The 22322-nt window shown below is 35.5% G+C and overlaps 1 protein-coding gene across 1 annotated transcript; it reads left to right on the top strand.

Moving 5' to 3' along the window:
* On the top strand, positions 14996-17759 carry LOC109839154. Its single transcript, XM_020407583.1, has 2 exons — positions 14996-15105; positions 16838-17759. The coding sequence occupies exons 1-2, from the start codon at positions 15028-15030 to the stop codon at positions 17474-17476; spliced, it is 717 nt and encodes a 238-aa protein (XP_020263172.1). The 5' UTR covers positions 14996-15027; the 3' UTR covers positions 17477-17759.

The following is a 22322-nucleotide window of genomic DNA, read 5'->3' as shown; positions in this document are numbered from 1 at the left end:
AACCTGCATTACATTTCACTAATACGTTAAGAGGTTTTATATTGTCAATACTACTATACGCTAATACATACAGTTCTTTAGAGAACTAGCATGCAACACATTTCTTACATACGTTAAAAGACATTAGCATAAAGAACGAATGCATACAATTCTTCAGAGAATTAGCATGCAACGCTTCTGTTAATAAAAGCATTAGGTCTGAATCCTCTAAATCATAACAACTTGACATCATTTTATGAACACAAACATGGAAGTATAATCATGTCAATCCATGTTGTTTTGAATAAGCTTGTTTCTGTTTTTCAATAAACAGACAGAATATGCAACAATATAGATTAAATAAAAGCCATAAATAATAAATAACCATAAATAACAACCAACTAAGAACACGCAAGATTTTATAGTGGTTTTGTTAACAATTCTACATCCACTCTTCCTTTTCATGTAGAGCTTTACTCATTATGCCAAGAGTTCTCCTAAATCACAAACCTGATTAACTAAGCTTGTAAGACCGCACACTACAATCTACCCGAAGCCAGTTATCTAACCTAACTTCACCACGATTGATATCTAGCTTGAGCTAGACCCAATTGCTCAATTCACTCTGCCTTGAGTACGCCATAAACTCTCAATTCAAACTGGCTTGAGTACACCTTAAAAAATAAGTTTAAAACAAAACCAAACAATCATAATTAAGCTCAGAAAAACAAGTCTGAATCGGCCCCTGAGACCCAAACGAACCTCTCCTTTCAATCTTTGTTCGAGTCGGGAAGGTCGAGGACGATCTTGAATTTGCTCACCACCTGGAAGTGGAAATGGGCTTCTTTCTGGTACGCTTTAACACCAATCAGGTGGCCCAACATGTTTAGGGATGGTTTGATCTCTAGCCAGCTACAGATCACCACGAACCCCACTAGCATCGTAATGGCATTTGGCTTCATTTGCATCGGAGACACCCCAGAGCTGTAAATACATGGCGGAGGAAGGGGTGTAGAGGCAGACGCAGACCGAAATCTAGATGTTTCAAGTAGAGGGGAACCCGATTATTGTCATGGTCATAAACCGCTTGCGACCTCGTTGGTACCGTCAACTTATAACCGCGGGGGATATCATATTTTCTATAGAGGGATCTTAGTTGGGGCATCGTCACCTTGGAATGAATCTTTGCCAATAGTTCTTGTCTAGTGTTGAGAGCAGGGACCGCCATTTGCACTATGGATCATCGCCGGAGAAGGTGATTGGAGTACTCTGTAAATTTAGAATCAGAATTTCAAAAAGAAGTAAATGCTCCCTCGCCACTATAACCCTATTTATATACAACTGGGCCTCTAACTATCAAAATAGTAATAGACGAGCTGAACCCAAACTGACGGTCCAGATTAATTCCATAATTTGAAGCAGCCTTTCTTGAATCGAGACAAAACACACTCGCTTTGGATATCCACAATCCTACACGAAACACAAAGCGATAATAGTTAAAAAGTGTTTGTTGACGTCAGCCATGATGCATCTAATGAACTTTTGAGATACCCCTCATTAATACCCCTCATGACTCAGTGAGACCTATGTCATTTTACTTGGACCTGGTCCAGGCTAACTCTAAGTAAAAGGGACCAACTGTTATAGCCATTTTAGTGCTAAAAAGTAATCTCCAAGTAATAGCAGACAAGTGTCTCACATTATGCGCAATCGAGCCACCTCTTCACTTCAAGATAACCAAAGACCTAGCTCGGACGACTCGACACGCTGACATCTCCCAAGGACGACTCCAAAGGCGTTACATATCGACACCTGGCTAGGCTGACTCCTTGATCAACATACTCAACCAACCCTTCGGCCGACATCTCGTGAAGGTGACTTAAAAGATAGTACTTCTCGACCTTCTAACAGACGAGTAGAAAGGCAATGGCTTCCTCGAGCCTCGAGCCTTGAGCCCCCTCTCGTGCACTTACAGCTGATCACTTCACAATAAATACCATTAAATGCATGGTCAGCACCATCAATTCTCTAACCTTAATAGTCTTTATGACACATCAGACCGCATCGGCGCCTCACGCCCCCATTCACTTTGCGTTAAACCCAGAAGTGACCTCCTCTCTACTCATCGGTCAATACCTATAAAACAAATGCTGATGTGGCCGTCAGCCCATACTCGGTCGAAGTTACTATCCTACCCCCTACTATCACTATAAATAGGGGTACTATTTATAACGTGAAGGTAAGATCTCTTTCTCTACCCACTGTGTTTAAGAACTTTTACAGTTTAGTTACTTCTCCACTCAAGCAAATTACTGACTTGATCATCGGAGGAACAACCGAAGATCCCAACTCCGTCCTCTTACGATTTTTACTTATGCAGAGAAGAACAGCTCACTTCAGAACCAGACATTCGGAGGGTTAGAGGACCTCTGTCAACCTAATACTTTCTCTCAGTGACTGTTTGATATCAGCCATCAACAACCATCAAAAAGAAAAATTCTTCCACCATCAAGATTCATATTGAGGTTCCTGATATTGATGGTGATATGATAATGAAGACGGATATTATGCATGATATTCTTAAATATGTCTTGAATGATGTTACACATATTGATATTGTCCTAATGGAGGAGAAGGATAAATTAGAAAGTGAGACAATTGATGACATGTGTGAGTTATTTGGTGAAGGGCTCGAGGCAAATAAAATGAAAATTTTTTGTATGGAGTACGAAGGAGATATTTCTTCTCTGGAAGCAAAATTTGTGAATAATTTTAAGAAGGTTTTGATGATACTTTCACCACTAGAATATGAGAAGCAACATGAAATATATTTTGAGGAAGTTTTCAAGTCATCTATTGATCCATATGTTGTCAGCTACATTAAAAATGTGGAAAAGATTTATTCAAAAGTTTGATTCAGAAGAAGCCCTAGCTGAGGAGGTGAAAGAACTCACAGAGAAAATCAATCCTAAGTATAAGACGGATGCTGATCGATGCAGAAAAAGAAAAGTATTTATCAAGAAAACCTTTAGTCAAACAAATATAAGCTTGGGGTCGAGTTTCTTTCAACAAGAGGAGACTGATGAATGATGCGTAACGATCAAATTCATGGAGAAGTGGGATTCGACGACCTTCGTGGATTCTTTCAATACATTTCTCTTATTATATTTTCTTCATGGATTTGACGATCTTCGTGGATTCAAAGATCATTCTTTGTGGATTCAAAAAGCACCCCTTGATGGATTCCAAGATTTCTTACTTCTGTGCTGCATTATTTTGTTAAGCAGAAAACACACCCATGGATATACTGCCAATAAGAGAAATTCAGATAAAAAAATTATCATAAGGGTGCATGGGAGAGAAAAGTACATTGGTTCTCACAAAAATTATAGAAAATAGCAAAAGAGATCAAAATGCAATGACAAAACACATGAATGCAAGAGAAAATAGGTCAAAAAGTACACACAAAAGGTTAAATTTTAGTGTAAAGTGTGTGAAACAAGTAGCGAAAAGATTTATACTAGTTCATTAGACAAATTCAGGTATATCAAAGTGATTATTGAGAAATTAATAACTTAAACTATCTCAATCTTAGATAATAAGAACAAATGTGTCGTCCTATCACCTCAACCATACAGGATTTAGGAGGAAGAATAATATTATTTGGCTCTAAATACAAATTATATTCAGTAAAGAATTTTTACCCTTTCATATATGCACAAATATAAAGCCAAGAGTTTGCATTTTTACCATCTTTTAACAAAAACACTCAATTTTCCGTCAATTTTATAGGAGTGCAGATCTTTTATCATCTTTTAATGAATACACTCTTATTGTTTGATTGATATTTTAAATAAATGCACTCTTGTACATAAAAAGATAAAGATTTGTTCATTAACCAAGTCAAGAACAAGCTCAAACATACATGATATAACCAAATATAAGACTCTCGACCACTATTTCATATCACAAAATATGATAAGTATAGAAATATGTGTGTGAAATTGCTACATTAAATATGTCACGTAAACAACATGTCATGTAATCATCTTTAAATTATTGTGTGCAAATATATGTGTGTGTGTGTGTGTGTGTGTGTGTGTGTGTGTGTGTGTATACTCATATACATACATATATACATATATATTGAAAAACCATATGTGAACATGTGTGACATAATTAAGTCTATATACTAAAAAGATAATACTATCTCAATCAATCTTGTAAAAAACATATACATAGGCATGTCCAAAAAATTAATTTTTCAAAAAATAAATAAGGAAAAAGAAATTTTTTTTGTTTTTTATATATAAAAATAGAAAAAAAAACTTTTTAAAAAACCTCAAAAAGAAAGAAATCTAAAATTAAGAAATCCAAAACATGTACATGCAACATGAAAGGGTTATAGAATATACATTTACTTGCATTTTTGAGAAGATTTGCTAAAACAAGTGTTTACACAAGTTGTGCTTTTGCAATAAATCCTCACTTGCATAATGAGATCCTCTTTGTATGTATTAGCAATTTCTCATCCCTTACTTCTTCTGGGTTAGGCTACAGAACATAATTTTTTCTTCTGAATATGCCTTGAGCTACCAAAACAAATGTTGCATTGCTCCTTAGCCTTCGTACACACCTACAGAAAAACAGATATGTGTAATCTAAGTATCCACATAAGTCTATGTTAATTAATAATTATGTCTTTAGGTAGCCAAATCTGCTTAAGTGGTTTAACTCTATATTACATATGATAATTAATTAAAATATGACTCATGCTACCACATAAAATATAAATAGTAGAAGATATATTTGAGATGAGTGCAAAAAGAGTTAAATGGTTTTTCCTTATAAAAGAAGCTTAAAACTTTTTATATTTTTCTGAATATGAATAACCTAGTCTAATGTTAGCTTTTGCAAATCGTTGATTGGGAAGGGCCAATGTTTAAACCTTTAGACCCTAGAAAAAATTTACAGCCTTTTCTAGATCAATATTTTTTGACTTTAATTATTTATTTTTAGAAACTATAATGTGCATCGACTTTTATACTTTATCTATTTAGAAGATAACTCACATGAAAGCTTATTTACCAGAGCAACTAAATTTTTATTTCCACAAATTTTATCAGTTAATTGCTTGGATCTATCACAATTCACATCTCTATATTAGAATATTGTATGCATTCAAAAGAGGTATTTTCACATGCATTGTTAGACGTATATATCTCTAAAAAAAGCTTTTTAATTTTATCACTCGATAATTTATTATCCTTCTTTAAACTTGAATTCACCTTTTTAGTACCTTTATATTTTTTTAGCAAGATCTTCAAATTGACCCAACATTTCATTATATTTAGAATATAAATCATTGTATGTATGGTATAACAAACTATCGGAGCTCTCATATTCAGATTCATCCCAATTACTATCTTTAGCCATGAGACAATAGTGAGATCGTTTATCATCATCGCTCTAGCTACTCTTTGACTCATCCCATCTAGCCACTTTGAAAGTTTTGCCCTTTCTTTTATAATTCTTTTTATTCAGCAGGCAATTCTTCCTTAAGTGACCAGGTTTCCTATATAAGAAACAAACTGGTTCATTATTAGAATCACTAGAATTATATTTATTTACCTTGTTTTTATAGTGATATTGTTTGTTTTGCAAGAATTTCTGACCAGGTTTCATGTATAAGAAACAAACTGGTTCAGTATTAGAATCACTAGAATTATATTTATTTACCTTATTTTTATAGTGATATTGTTTGTCTTGTAAGAATTTCTGACCATCCTTTGATTTAAGGAAGGATTTGTAGCCTTAACGATTTGATCATCATGAGTATTTTCTTGCTCGAAACTTGAACTTGACTCTATCTTATTTTTGTCCTAAGTTTCTCCTTTTTGGGCTTCAAAGCAAACGCCTTCTTCTAGGTAATCTTCTGAATCATCATCTTTCTTTCTTTTAATCACACTTCATAGGTGAGAAGATTCTTTACAAAACTCTCAAAAGTTATTTTAGAAAAATTTTATAATTCTTCGATAATTGTTACCTTCGGCTCTTAATCCCTAGAAAGAGATTAAAGAATTTTTCTCATAAGCTCCTTGTTATTACACTCCTTCCTCAAATCTTTTGATTTATTCATTATGTCTGTGAATCGGATCAACATATCATGAATACTCTCCAAGGTCTTTATCTTAAAATTCTTATACTTATTCACAAGCATTATAAGTTTCGTCGCTTTTTCCTGAGAAGTTCCTTTATGTGTAACTTTCCAAAGTATTTCAGATTTTATGCGTAATAGAACAGTTTGACCCACGATAATTCTTCAGTAGTTAAAGAGTAATAAATAGCATTCATAGCTTTAGCATATCAAGAATAAGTCTTTTTTCCTTAGCGGTCCACTTATCTCTAGGAATTACAACAGTAGTATCACGTACAACACACCTACAACCATAGTAGGTTCACTATAGCTATTTTCTACACCATTCCAAACATCAAAATCAGTTGATAACAAAAGGACTCTCATATGTGCTTTCCAATAGGTGTAGTTTGTCCAATAGAAAAGTGGGGGTCGATTAACTATGTGTCTCTTAGGAAAAGCTGTTGTGATGATCAAACTAGCCAATTGCATCCTAGGTTGTGAATCTTAAAAATGAATAACGAGGCTATTATACCATTTGTTGGATCTGCAATGCAAGCTTAGAGGGGGGTGAATAGGATTGCTTCTATTTTTTACTAAACATAGAATATACATCAGAATAGATAAATTAAAAGTGATTAATAGTAAATAACCACAAATAACAACCAACCAAGAACTTACAAGATTTTATAATGATTCTGATAACAATCCTACATTCACTCCTCATTTTCACGAAGGGACTTCCTTACTATGCCAAGAGTTCTCCTGAATTATAATTTGATTCAATAGCCTTACAAGAACGCGCCCTGGAACTTACCTGAAACCAATCGTCTAAATTAACTCTTCATAATGAGTAACACCTAGTTCTAGCTAGAATCTATTACTCAATTCACTCTGGCTTGAGTATGCAATGAACCCTTAATTCACACTGGTTTGAGTACACTATAAAAAATAAGTTTGAAACAAAACCAAACAATAGTAAATTAAGATAAAAAAATATTACATTTCTTTTTTATGAATAAACCATCCTTTGATCAATTTAAGCATAGTGTGATGAAGAAAGATGTAGATGATGAATCCAGAGCAATTCTCCTTGCTGAAATAATCTAGTGATGTTGTGGGCAATGAGTGAGAGTTTGTCAAGGCTTCAGGGGTCAAAACATTCAACAAAATCTCTTCTCAAATCAAAATCTCAGAATTCTCCCTTCTATCTATCTCTTTCAATGATATATCCAATAGGTCAAGAAAGAGATATCATAAATGTAGTAGAGTTTTGGAGATTAAAGGAACAATAAATGTCTAAGATTAAAACTTAAAAAAATTTGTTATCTACCGACTTTACCATTGATGGTGACGATGCCTCATCCATAGGTTCCCACATACCATCGATGATATGGAAAACTCTCTTGGAAAAATTATCAATCTGTCACTGTAACCACCGATGTGCAACTGTAGCAATCAATGAGATCATCCCACCATCGATGAGTCACTGAAGACCATCAATGGTGAGGAGGCTGAAATCAGCTTTGAGCTGATTTTAGCGTTGTTTCGCCTTGTCCGCTTTTTATACATGTATTCATATGTACTATATCATCTCAAATAATTATTAGATTCAAATAAAAGTTTGTTATTACTAAAACAAGAGCTATTGCACAGACTATACGTCCTAGCACATAAGAATGTCATTTGTACTAACAATCAATTCCAACCCCAAAATCACAACCAATCCCTCCCGCACCCTCCCATCTATCCAATTCTTTAATTAATGGCTTTCTCGATATTTAGTCCAACGAATCTTTCATATTTTATACCTTTGTCCCTCAAATCATTGAAATTAATTGCTATTGGGCCTCCAATTTTCACAAGTTAGTTCCTATCCAATCCCTCATGCATATTACTAATTTTCCCAATAGATAAGTAAACCAATAGACTTAACCTATAAATACATATGTTGTGTAATGCAAGAAATATTTAAGTATAACAAATCACTCAAGTAAGAGTTCATAAAATATGCTCGAGATATCTGAAAAGCTAAGACGATTAATTAGATGTGTTGGGCGCAGAGTCACGCCCTCACACCGCTGAAGCGATATCACCTGAGAGAAAGCCTAGACTTTTGTTTTCACGAAAGCTCAAGTCAACCTCTATGTTTCTGTTTTGCGAAGGAAACAAGAACAGAAGTAAAATATCTCAATAAAGTGAGATATACACTCTTCTTCTCATCAGTTCTAGGACTGAATTGTCGATGAAACCTACAAGTAATAGCCAACACTCAGAAAATAGTAAATACATGAGATTTATGTGGTTCGACAAACTTACCTACGTCCACGGGAGGGGTGAGGGAAGATTCCACTATGAGGAGAATACCGACGACTTATACAATCCACAAACTCTTCTCAAAAGAAAAAGATTTGATTTTTACCCAAAAGAATTGACCTCTCTCTTGTAAAATCTCTCCAAAACTCTCTCCTCTATATCTCTATTTTCTAGCCGCAAAAAAAAAACTCTTTTTTTTCTGCTGCCAAAGAACCCTCTGTCGTTTCTCCCACACAAAACCTTAGAAGAAATCGTCAGGTATTTATACCCGAACACCGATCCAAAACGGATCTAGAAACAACTCGCGCCCGCTTAGAAAACTCGCTCGCGTGCGGCCGTGAGACACAAATTTGTGTCTTGCTCACACCCACGTGTGTGTGGCCCCCACAAGACCCCCACGTGTTCGCAATTCTCCACATCGTACATCATTTGATAAACCTTAAATTATGGGTGAACACTAGAAGAACACTGCAAACATCACCAAAGAGATCTGAAAAATACCAAACCAGGCCAAACCAGCTGCACCATTATATCATGGCTGCCTACGTACCCTCTGACCGGGATCAAGCTAACTGTAGTTTAGAATTTATTCTCTATTTAGTCTCCACCTCACCCCATCACCGTCCCGAAGGGCCATGCCCTCTTGGACAGATCAACACGGGTTGATATGAAGCAAGTCCAAGCAATACTGAAACTTTCTATCTATCACCATCTTGGTCAACATGTCTACTGGATTCTCATTCATGTGAACCTTTATGAGAGAAATATCACCTTTCTCTATGACATCCCATACAAAATGATATCTGACATCGATATGCTTGATACGAGCATGATGAACTTGATTCTTCGCCAAGTGAATCGCATTCTAACTGTCGCACCATAAGTTCACGCTCTCCTGCTCAATCCCCAAATCATCTAGAAGACCCCATAACCACAATGCTTCCTTCACTCCCTCCGCTATGGCTACATACTCGGCTTCTGTAGTAGAAAGTGTCATTGTAGCCTGTAGCATCGACCGCTAACTAACTGGAGCCACATGTATCCTGAATACATAACCATTAGTAGATCGTCATCTATCCAGATCACCTACATAATCAAAGTCCACAAACCCATCAATCTGACATGTATCTCCACCATAACATAAACCCGTGTCAACAGTATCCTTCAAGTACCTCAAGATCCACTTTACCACTTCCTAGTGCGCCTTTCCCGGATTCGCCATGAATCTACTAATCACACTGACCGCCTGTGAAATATCTGAGCGTGTACACATTATTGCATACATCAAGTTGCCAACTAAACTAGCATAAGGTACACGCTTCATGTGTGCCTTCTCTTCCGCTGTAGTGGGAGATTGTTTACGTGAAAGCCTGAAGTGTGGAGCCAATGGAGTCACCACCGACTTAGCACTTTGCATCCTAAACCTCATGATCACCCGCTCTATATAGCTCTTCTGACTCAAGAACAATCGCCGATTCGCCCGCTCTCTCCTAATCTTCATACCCAGTATTTTCCTTGCAGCGTTCATGTCCTTCATTTAGAATTCTTTGCCAAGTTAAGATTTTAGCCTATCTATCTCCACCCTGCTCTTCGAAGCAATAAGCATGTCATCCACATACAAAAAGAGATAGATATAATCACCCCCATGAAGCTTCCGAATGTAAATACAACAATCGTAATCCCTTCGGGAAAATCCATGCTTCAGCATGAAGGAGTCAGCTTGTACCACTGCTAAGGAGATTGCTTCGATCCATAGAGTAACTTCCTCAAGTGACATACATAATTCTCCTTGTCCTCAACCTTGTAGCCATCAGGTTGATGCATGTAGATCTCTTCATCCAAGTCTTAGTGCAAGAAGGTTGTCTTTACATCGAGTTGTTCCAGCTCAAGATCACCATGACCAACAATACTCAATAGCACCTGAATAGAAGTGTGTTTTACTATCGGAGAAAATATATCATTGTAATTCACACCCTCTCTTTGTGCAAACCCTTTAGCCACTAGCCTCGCCTTATACTGTGTACCATCAAACTCTGAAGGATCTTCCTTTCTCTTGTAAACCCACTTACAACTAATAGCTTTTCTTCCTACGGGCAATGGGATCATCTCTCATGTTTGGTTCTTTCGAAGAGATTCCATCTCTTCCGAAGAGATTCCATCTCTTTCTTTATCGCAGCCAACCAACTCTTATTATCCTTGTCCCGAATAGCTTCTTTGAAGGAGACATGCTCATCTTCCTCCACCGAGAATGCGTATTCCACCAAATTAACATGCCCATAGTACTTCAGGGGTTGATTAGCCCCCATCTTCAGTACCACCTTGTATGCTCGCCTTGGCCTACTGGAAGTCAAACTATCCTCGAGCTGTTATTGTTGTAGTTCTTGTGTAATCTCCTGATGAACCTCCTCCTACTCAAGCTCATCATCTACCTAATTTCCCACTTGAACATGAATAGAACATGGTTGGTCTTTAGGTTTTATCTCAATAACCTGAGACTTTGAAGTCTCCATAGTCTTAACACCAACATCCTTGGGCGCCCCAGCAATCATGGTTTTTTCATCAAAGGTTATATCCACGCTGATCACGAACTTTGAATCTTCCGTACACCAAAAGCGATAGCCTTTTACACCCTTTGCATATCCTAAGAATATTGCCTTCTTAACCCTCGCGTCAAGCTTTCCCTCGTTGACGTGATAATAGGCAGTACATCCAAAAATTCTGAGTCTCTCATAATCTGCATGTTCCCCTAACCATACCTTATAGGGTGTATCACCATCTAGTGTAGAATATGGAGAATGGTTCACAATATAACAAGTTGTAGCCACTGCTTCTGCCAACCATTCTTTACCCAACCCAGCATAAGATCGTATACTCATTGCTTTCTCTCGTAATGTTTGGTTCAGCCTCTCCGCAACCCCATTTTGTTGTGATATAGATCTTATTGTCCAGTGTCTAGCAATACCCTCCTGATTACAGAACTCCTTGAAAGCACCATCTGTATACTCTGTACCGTTGTCAGATCTTAGTGTCTTTAATTTCTTCCATGTCTTGTTCTCAACCATCACCTTCCACTTCTTAAATATCTCGAACACCTCATTCTTATGCTTCAGAAAGTAAATCCAAATATACCTAGAAAAGTCGTCTATGAACGAGACAAAATATCTGGAACCATCCTTGGAAGTTGTCTAAGTCAGACCCCAAACATCCGTGTACACATAATCTAATATACCTCTGCTCTTAGACTTACTTTTCAGAAACTGGACTCTATGCGCCTTTTCATACACACAATCCTCACAAAAATCCATACAAGGTTTCTTCAGATTCTTCAGCAAACCCTCCTTACCAAGCAGATCCAGACCCTTCTCTGACATGTGCCCAAGCTGCCTATGGCATAGTCGTGTGTGCTCACATGGGTCTTCACCATTTCCTTCAGTTCCAACCGCTGCATCTCCCATCACTGTCGTACCTGAGAGAGTGTATAAATTACCATGACGAACACCTTTCATCACTACTAGGGAATCCCGAACAACCTTCTTCACTTCGTTCTCTATAACAATCCTACAATCACCGGAGTCTAATGCACCAACTAAGATAAGATTCTTCTGTAAGTCGGGAACGTGCCTCACATCCGTCAGGGTTCTGACCATTCCATCATGCATCTTGATTTTGATATCACCTAGCCCCATCGTTTTACAAGCATGGTTATTCCACATCAATACGGTTCCACCATCAATACTCTTGTAGGTAGTAAACCACTTTCTATTTGGGCACATGTGATAAGAGCAACCTGAATCAATAATCTACTTCCCGGAGATATCCTCGCCACCCGTGATGACATAGCATTTCTTCTCGCTCCCTTCCTCTAAAACATAGGTCGCTTCTTCCTTGCCTTCTCTCCTCTCAGTCTTGTTATTGTTCTTCTTCCCACCTACTCTCTTATTTGGACAGTCGACCTTGAAATGCGCGACTTCACCGTATTTGAAACATGTTCTTCCCGCAATAGGTCTCGATTTAGATCTAGACTTTCCTCCTTCGTCTTTTCCTCACTCATTGTTCCTTCCTCTAGCAAATAATCCCTGCGCTTGGTCTTTGTTACCACCAGTAGTCATGTCACTGGTTGCAATCTTCCGAAGGTCATCTGCTAGAAGCACCATTCTAGTCTCATTCATCGTCAAATTGCCTCCCACAAACATCAGTGTTTGCACTAGGTTCTCATAAGACTTCAGCAGAGATAGAAGTAGTATAAGTACCTGATCCTCATCTTCAACTGTCACATCTATGTCCTTTAAGTCTGATATGATCCTATCAAACTTGTTGATGTATTCCCGGATTAATGAGCCATCCTCCATCTTGCAAGTATATAATTTGGATTTTAAATAGATCCGGTTTGTTAGACTCTTCGTCATGAAGGTGCTTTCTAACTTCGACCACACGCCTGCAGCCGTTTCCTCTCCATCTACCAAGAAAGCTACATCCCTTTCAAGGCAAAGGATAATCGACGCATATGCTTCCAGATCTAGGTCCTCTCAATCCTCATCAGACATATCCTTGTGCTTCTTTTCTTTTCCAGCAAAAGCCTTGTGTAATTTTGCAAAATCAACGATTTTTTTCATCTGTTTCCTCCAATAGGAAAAATCATTCTTCCCATTGAACTTTTGGATCTCGTACTTTCCAACTTTAACTGTTTTACTTGTAGACATCATTCTCAGCTTGTTTCAGTAAACCGCTTCTCTCAGGAGTTCCAACAAACACCTTGTGTTCACCATACAATAATCACACACCACCTCAGATCAGAAATTTTACCACCTCCAATCTGTATAAAGGGCTCTGATACCAATTGTTAGGCGCAGAGTCACGCCCTCACGTCGCAGAAGCGATATCACCTGAGAGAAAACACTGGCTTTTGTTTTCACAAAAGCTCAAGCCAACCTTTATGTTCCTGTTTCGCAAAGGAAACAAGAACAGAAGTAAAATATCTCAACAAAGTGACACATACACTCTTCCTCTCATCAATTTTAGGACTGAATTGTCGAGGGAACCTACAAGCAATAGCCAATACCCAGAAAACAGTAAAGACACGAGATTTACGTGGTTCGGCAAACTTGCCTACGTCCATGGGAGGTTGAGGGGAGATTCCACTATGAAGAGAACACCGACGACTTGTACAATCCACAAGCTCGTCTCAAAAGAAGATGATTTGATTTTTACCCAAAAGAATCGACCTCTCTCTTGTAAAATCTCTCCAAAACTCTCTCATCTAGATCTCTCTTTTCTAGCCGCAAAAAAAAACTCTTTTTTTCTGTAGCTGAAGAGCCCTCTGTCGTTTCTCCCACACAAAACCCTAGAAGAGATCGTCAGGTATTTATACCCGAACAACGATCCAAACTGGATCTGGAAACAACCCGCACCCGCTTAGAAAACATGCTCGCGTGTGCCCGAAAAACCCACGTGGGTGTGACGGCCGCGGCCGCGAGACACAAATTTGTGTCTCACTCACACCCACGTGGGTGTGGCCCCCACAAGACCCCCACGTGTTCACAAGATGTCTGTATCATCAAATTTTATTTCAAATTCATTCATCTAATGTCAAAATATTATTAACTATATGATCAATACAGATATACGGATTTGAACATTCAATTCTCTATCTGTATTTGTATCCGTGTCTCATTTTGCGTCCCTGGCTATGGATACAACCCCGTCTTTATAAAAATAAAACCAATGTATCCTTATTCCACATTGCGAGTGGACTTAAAACAAAGCAATCCCAATTTCATACGCCATCACAACATTGACTCGAACACCAAACCACTATCTCCGCTCTAACTCAACCCAAACCCAACACCGACCCATCCCGTGTTACTCTACAAGTACCACCCACATTCTGCGATGCAGTATGCAAAAACCCCTCGTCCTCTCTAAATCTACCAACCCCTCCCCTTCACTATAACCAAACTCAATCTCAAGGTCCCAAACACTTCCCTCCAAAAAACATGGCCACCGCCAGTCAAACAACGACCAGCTCTGAGAAAGCAACAAATCCACATCCAAGGCAATCAACTCCATTATATCCCTCGCGCAAGCGTCACGATCCGCCGGCCAATTCCGCTTCCGCCTATAAAAATATCTGGATCCCCGTTCTCTTGAGCCGAAACGCCGCCCTGCAGAGCACCTCGCGCTTACAGTCCCTCATACTTCAAACACACGATCGGGACGGACGACATGCGGAGCGAGCATACTTCAGCAACTAAGGAACAACTTATTTCCATTCCTAATTACCGATTTTCTTTAACTTTAAGGAACCAACTCTCACACATTGCTTATACAACGTTACTTGATACCTATCAATAGGGTGCATGCAGATTGGATTACCCACTCTTCAGCGACAAACGTAGGGCCGGACCTTACGATGGACAGTAAGCGCGCCGTACTTCGAAACGAGACACCCGGACGCTGGACTGGGAACCGCAGGCTAGAGGTAGGGAGAGGGAAGGGGGACGGGGTGGTGGGAGGTGAAGTATATAACGACGCCGCGGTCCGAGATGGTGCAGGCGGGACCGGCAGAGGTTCGATGGAGGAGTTTTTTGAGGGAGGAGATGGAGGAGGGGGTGTTGGGGTATTGGATTGACGTTGATCGGGAGAAGCCGGAGATGTCTGCCTTGTTCTACATTCAGGTACACTGTCAGACTTTTGCTTAGTGCGGTATTCTAAGTATCGTGTGGACAAAATTTCATGGGCAATTAAGTTTCACTAAACCCCCAGTAATGAGTTTTGCATTCCTGACATTTAGCCGAGTTGACTACTCCTAAAAAGGTTGAAAGTCTTAATAAACCTTCAATTAATAAGTTTGAAATGCTCAAAATATTTTGATTTTACTCAGTCAAGCCACAATAACTACTTTATGGTGTTTATGTGATATTTTCTGTTTAGGGCCCGTATGGATAATAAAAATATTAATTGGAAGTAAGAAGTAGGTTATAGAAATAACTTTCAAAACTATGAAGTAGGAAGTAGTGGAAATAGAATTTTTTTTGTTTGTTTCATATATTTTTAGAAGTAATGGAAGTAGAACTTCTTCCTCTTCATTTACTTTTTTTGTTTGGATAACATTTAGAAATATTACAAGGAAGTAATTTATCAATGAAAAGTTGTTAGAAATAACTAATAAATGAAATATTAATATTTTTTTTTAATATGCATTTCAACTACTTCCGAGCTACTTCTGAGTATTGAGGATTGGAAAAATATTTTAGAAATAAGGATAACACGTAGGCGTCACATAAACATTTAAAGAAGTATTAGAAGTAAGTTTTTCAAAGAACCAAACGTACTTTTTTTGTTTGGAAGTAGCAAAATTAGCATCTACTTTTTTTACTTCAGCTACTTCATAATTATTTTGGTGCAAACAAACAGGCCCTTAGCAACTCAAAATATTGGCTGGGGTCATTGTATTTGTAGGCGTTAGATGAAAATGTCAATATATTTTAGTGGTTTTCTTGAATTTCCAATTTTATAAGGCGTTTGGTGAGAGTTTGAGACTTTTTCGGGTTATGTGCCAAAGGTCTACGAGATTATCGATCGGAGGTTTAGTGAAATTTTCCAAATCTCCGTCCTCTTTAATATGATAAACAGAAAATATTAATAATTTAATGAGTAAACATTTCTTACTTTAATTTGTCAAAAGCAAAATATTAATAATAATATAATCTTTTTAGATGGATCAAAATGAGTTAACCCTTAAAATGAGGAATTTATTAGGCCATCTATTTAGATATATGAGCTAAAAATTAAGTCTTAGGAAGTTAGATCTATGAAGAAAATAGAAATAACCCTCTATATTCTCTAGACACTAAAAAACCACAAGAATCAAAACTAAATTTTACCTAACTAGTTAACCTATTTGGTCATTCTTTACTCTAAATAGATTAGATTAAGTAACCCTTCTAATAAATCTTTCTTTAATATTCTAGTTAATCAACTTAATCCTTCGTCAGTTGTCGAAATTTAGTACATAAAAGTATGACATGAGCAAGATAAATCTCAGGGATTTGAAGGAAGTGTTGTATTTTTCCTCTTTTTAAGAACTCAAAATATAGACTGATAACGTTGCAGGGTTTTCGTGGGCAGTAAAACAAAATGTTTCGGGGGATTTTTGAAACTCCTAAGTGATTAGCGTTGCGTGAGAATTTCAAAATTTTTAGCGATTAGTGGCGAACATCAAAGCTAAGCTTATCTAGAGATTAGTGAAATTTACCCAAAAGAAATCAGAACAACGTACTCACACTTGGACTATTCTCCTAGTATTTGCAATCTTAAAAAAAAAAAGCTATTTTTCCTTGTAATTTTCTTGGCTTGTTTCATCAACTCCTAAGCTAATTTCATAATTTGCTTCTCATTTCATTCCAGGTGACAGAATTCCAAGGGGACGGCTACTCCATCGGAATAAGCTGCAGCTTGCTCTTAGCAGACCCTCTCTTTTTAACCCAATTCCTCAAAAAATGGGCCGTAGCCCACTGCAGCATGCTAGCCCAAGCCCACCCAAAAACCCCAATGTTTCATCTTAATTACTTCAGAATACCCCAACGCCCGAAGCATCTCAAGTCCATTCCATTTGACCACACCCAGCCCAAACCAACCACCAAAACCATTTTATTCAAATCCAACCCTCATCAAACACCAAGACTCAACCACGCTACTCTAGCCTCAATTTGCATCAAGAAAGCAACTCACTTGCTCGATATCGACCCCTTGTTAAAATTTTCGCTTATCGTCAACAACCCTAACCCTAATGGGGATTTAACCGTTGGGTCGTGTCAGGGCGAAGAGTTGGTGCATTCTGATGTCTGTGACGGTGCGGTTGCTGCAGCGTCGATGGATGAGTTTGGACTTGATGAGCTAGCGATGAGCGAAGGGAACGTGCCCGTGCATGTGTCGTGCGGTGTTGTCACCTCGTGTGAGACCGAGGGGTTGGTGGTGGTGATGACGCCGGGATATGATGATGGTGCTTCGGAGGTTTTGATCAGCGTCACGATTCCGAAGAAGTAGGGATCCAGGATTTGAACTTTGTTGTGTAATTTGGTGTGTTGGCTTTGATAAGCCGGAATCGTCTGAATGGATCTTTACAAATTATTGATTGAAGCGCGTGCATTGTCGAAATGTTTTTCTACTCTTGAAGTATTTTGTTTATGTGTTTCTCCAAATTTGTAAAGATCTTATCTATTCAGGTTTGCATAAGTTCCTTTTCTTCAGCAACTTTAGAGACACGGCTGCATTGTTAAATGTTCTTATAGCTATTTCTTCTTCTTTTCTATGATATCATCATTATTTATTTATGTAGTAAGAAGAAACTGAATGATTGTAAACACTTTGAAGTGCACAAATTTAGTTATGTGTACTTTATAAATATTCTCAAGTATTAAAACTTTTATGAATAGGTTTAATGAATACAACTCTGTTTGGAATTATTATTGAGATATGCATGTGTGGGAACAATCTTACATTTTGGAAGAATAAGGAGTGATGAGTTTGAATAAGATTAAGGGTAAGAGTACGTCTGACAACACATTTATTTTTATTTACCAATGGATTCAATCCTGGATTGTTTTAATTCTAGATTTAAAATTAACTAGTGAACTCAATCCTACATTCATAGTCCTCTCACTTGATTTCCTCTATCTTTTTATTTGCTTCTTGTTTTGATTTGATTTTTCTTAAATTTTCTTTTATTTATTCTTCTCTTCCTCTCATTTCTTTCCACTTGTTTATCCTTTTATTTCGTGACCACCCTCTATCCAAAACGCACAATCAAACTCTATACTCATTCATTTGTTCCTATACATTTCAAGAACCCATTTAGGATTGTCTTTAGGGGTGCTAAACCGTATCCGTATCCGAGGAAATATGGATACAGGTATGGTTGATCAACTCTATAACTGATAGGATATAGTTACGGATATGGTTTTGTAGTGAAATATCTGTATCCGTATCTGAAATATCTGAATACATATTAGTCATACTCTTGATATAGTTTCAAGTCTTGAATTATGGATTTGTGGTTAATTTTGATGATCAAGATGTCTAATCTTAGCTTTTTAGTTATAATGAATATATTAATGACCTCTTTTGTATCACATGAATTATGTTTTTCTCAATACTATGTAGTTTTTTCATTTCCATTTTGTATCTGCGTGCATATCTGTTTATATATCCACATCTATATCCGTAACCGTATCTGATTTTAGTAGATATGGATTTCCTTACCAAGATATATATGTATCTATATCCTTATCCAAGATGGATAAGTGGATATGGATATGATAAGCATCATATCTGAGCCGTATTTAGACCAAATGCACCCTTAATTATCTTTCTAATACACTCATTTCCAATGGTCGATATCTTAAATACTATAATTTGATTGTTGTGCACTTTGCAACTTAGCATATATGTTATTTGCTTCGAATTACAAACAACCACATGGGAGCACGGGCATGATGCTTATATAATTGATACAATTTGAGTTTGATAATAATAGATATTAATTGTAAAGGCTTTATAATGCTAGATCGGCCTAAATGTAACTCAACATTGGCCCATGGTTAGGATTTTAATCAATTTAAAGTTCGGTTTATGCATGCCCATAACGAAAATTTTCCAATTAAAAGTAAGTTGGGCTAAATAAAAAGGATGAAGTTGGCTTTTTTGCATACATACCCCTCAAATTTTTAATATTTGCAAAATTTTTGTCACTTTACTAATTAATATAGACAATGGAATTTAAAGATAAAAGCAATTCCTAATTATCAAATCCTTATATTTTATCATGATGTTGTAATTTAAAATTATTAAGATTTATCATGATGTTATAATATAAAAAAATTAAGATAGGATAATAAATTTTCATGTCTTTACTAATTATTATATAAAATTAAATTTAAAGATAAATACTAATTTATTATTATTAATTTCTTATCTCCTAATTTTAAGATATTAGGATTAGGCAGCAACTATTTATCTCTTTACTAATTACCATAAATAATTAAATATAGAGATGAAGATAAAAACTAACTCTTATCAATTCTTTATCTTATATCTAAAATTACTATAATATAAATATTTTTACCGCAATTTCTCATTATTGTTATTTGAATTAATTAGGATAGCATAATAATCTAATATCTAAAAGAATCAAGGCTATTTTTATCCATGAAAAGGTTTTTCCTAAACCCACACTTTTATGACGGTACTAGTTTCTATGCATGTGCAATGCACGTGATTACATATCAGAATAATTTATTTTTTAACTTTTCATTACTATAAATAAGTCAGATTTGTTTTGATTATCAGATTTGCTATAATTTTTATTTAAATATTATAAAAAATTGATGTAATGGATTTTTGTGCTAAACTGGGATCAACATACTTAATTAGGATATCTTAATTGATTCTCTAAGAAAAAAATATCAATTGACATAATAACATCTTCAAGCCGAATAGTAAAAAAAGTTAAATCAATAATACATGTCATATTCCAAACTCTACTAATCCCAAGCTATAATATGGAGTCAAGCATGAAAAACAATATTATTATGAACTATAATTCTAGCAATAAAGAAACAATATTTCTTATTTCATTGAAAATAGAATTGCACAACACTTTTGGACATTATAAGCTCATGCTTTATAGTAAACAATCTCAAAATTAAACATAAAAAAAGAAGCACAACAAACATGATACACACACACACATACATACGTATATACATACATATGAGATCTCAGCCTACATTATTTGATAAACTTAAAATAATAAAAAGTTAAAACTAAAGATTAATAATAACTATAGTATAATTTTATGTGATAAAAGAAATCACATAAGCAGACAAAAATACTAAAAATTTTGTATGAAAATCACTTCTAAAAATTCCTAATTTTACTTAAAAATTAAGTTATAATATAAAATATTTAAAAAATATTATCATTTACTCTTTTTGTTTCATATTTTAATTGAGCGGAGATCAATCTTTCTCCACATTTATCTTTTTCCTGGGTAATTCTAGAGTAGCGTCTTCATCATCTACGTCGATTGCGATATCAGGTTGGAAGGATTTCTTGTGATATTATATTTTCTTCATATTTTTCATCTTTTATCTTCTCCTCTAACTTCATCAGAAATTTGAATGTCTTTCTGATATTCAACACAAAATTCTAGAAATATGAACTATGATTATTTTCCTGTTTCAATGAGAACAAAGGTAGATATAAAAAAATTTCCAATTTTCTAATTTAGTACTTGAATAGAGTTAGGAATTATCACTTCTTTCTCTGTAATGAATTATTATGTTGTGCATCCAATAAAAATTTCTACATCAATTAAATAGTGTTACTTTTGCATTGTTCGTGCTATTTTCCATAAGAATCTTAACTATATATTTGTAGTTTTCATTGTTGATTTCTAGATATATGTTAATATTGTAACTTGATATGTTCATGTTATAAAAAAATTATATTATTTAACTTTGGTACTGAATCATCAACGATTCTGTGGTATTTATCATTCAGACATCTTTTATTAACATCTTTATCTACCTTCTTATTACAACCTTTATAAATATAGAACCATGGCTGGAGTCTATTTAAAATGGCAGTTATCTTTGCCTTAAATGTGCAATAGTATATCTGTATATTGGAAAATTTTAGTTAGGTTTAATTGTGTTAATGATTAGGTTTATAATATTACACCTGTATCGAATTCTGTATAATATCATTAATTTGAATTTGTTTTACATTTATAAAGAGTGTTGATGGAGATCCTTTTGTTTTTGGAGCTTCTTCTAAATGAAACTTGCATATTAGATTAAATTATAATACTATTTCATTTGTGGGTTATATGAAGGTATGCTTGTTCTATTTACCATTACGTTAATTCTTTAGCAAGTTGTATTTTTCGATTAATACATATTATTGATATAATTTGTGATGGTATGCTTGTCTTCTCTACAAAATTGAGATAATCATAAAATGAATTTTATGTTTAGTTGTATTTAATAAGAATTTCAGTAATAAAATATGTGCCTTTGTATATAAAGATTATAAAATCTAATAATGCTATTATGGGCGAACAAATGAGTATCAGAAAATAAAAAATAGATCTTTATTCCTTCTATTTTATTTTTTTATTGAGTCGAGATCGATATGTTTCCACCTTTATCTTTTTTCTTGATAATTCTAGAGTAATGTCATCATCATCTACATATATTGTGAAATTAGACTGGAGCTAGATTTCTTGTGCTGTTATCTTAGGCTCATTCATCTTTTGTCTTCTTGTCTAATTTCACAAAAAAGTTGAATGTATTTTTGATGTTCAACACAAACATCTAGAAATACAGACTTTGATTATTTTTCTATTTTAATGAGAATAAATGTTAATTTTATATATGTGAAATTTTTGTCTCTAATTTATTATTTAAATAAAGTTAGAAGTTACCTCTTTTTCTCTATAATGAATTCTTCTGATGTGCATCTAATAAGAGTTTTTTATGCATCAAATAATGTCATATTTGCTCTATCCGTGTTATTTTCCATGAGGATCTAAACTAAATAATTGTATTTTTCATTATCAATTTGCTTTAAATTATAATGTTAATATTTAATTTTGATACGTTTATTTTATGAAGAAGGGGTATTATTTAACTTTCACACTATGTCATCAGTAATTTTATGACATTTATTATTTGGACACTCTTATCAATATCTTTCGTGTAAGCATAGAATCACGGCTCAACTCTATTGTAAATGGTAGTTATTTTTGCATTATAGGTGCAATGTCTTGTCTGTATATTGGTAAATAATTTTTAGGCTTAATTATATAAACGTTAGAGTAAGTATTGTA

This window comes from Asparagus officinalis, chromosome 4 (genome assembly GCF_001876935.1).
Source record: "Asparagus officinalis chromosome 4, Aspof.V1, whole genome shotgun sequence".
NCBI classification, from domain to species: domain Eukaryota; kingdom Viridiplantae; phylum Streptophyta; class Magnoliopsida; order Asparagales; family Asparagaceae; genus Asparagus; species Asparagus officinalis.
Note: the sequence above shows the minus strand (reverse complement) of the source record. Positions and strands in the feature narration are given on the sequence as shown.

What these genes read in the sequence shown, in the direction of transcription:
- LOC109839154 (XM_020407583.1), top strand. Translation starts at nt 15,028, where the DNA reads ATGGAGGAGGGGGTGTTGGGGTATTGGATTGACGTTGATCGGGAGAAG. An exon ending in CTGCCTTGTTCTACATTCAG is followed by an intron (nt 15,106 to 16,837) that starts GTACACTGTCAG and finishes ATTTCATTCCAG; the next exon opens with GTGACAGAATTCCAAGGGGA.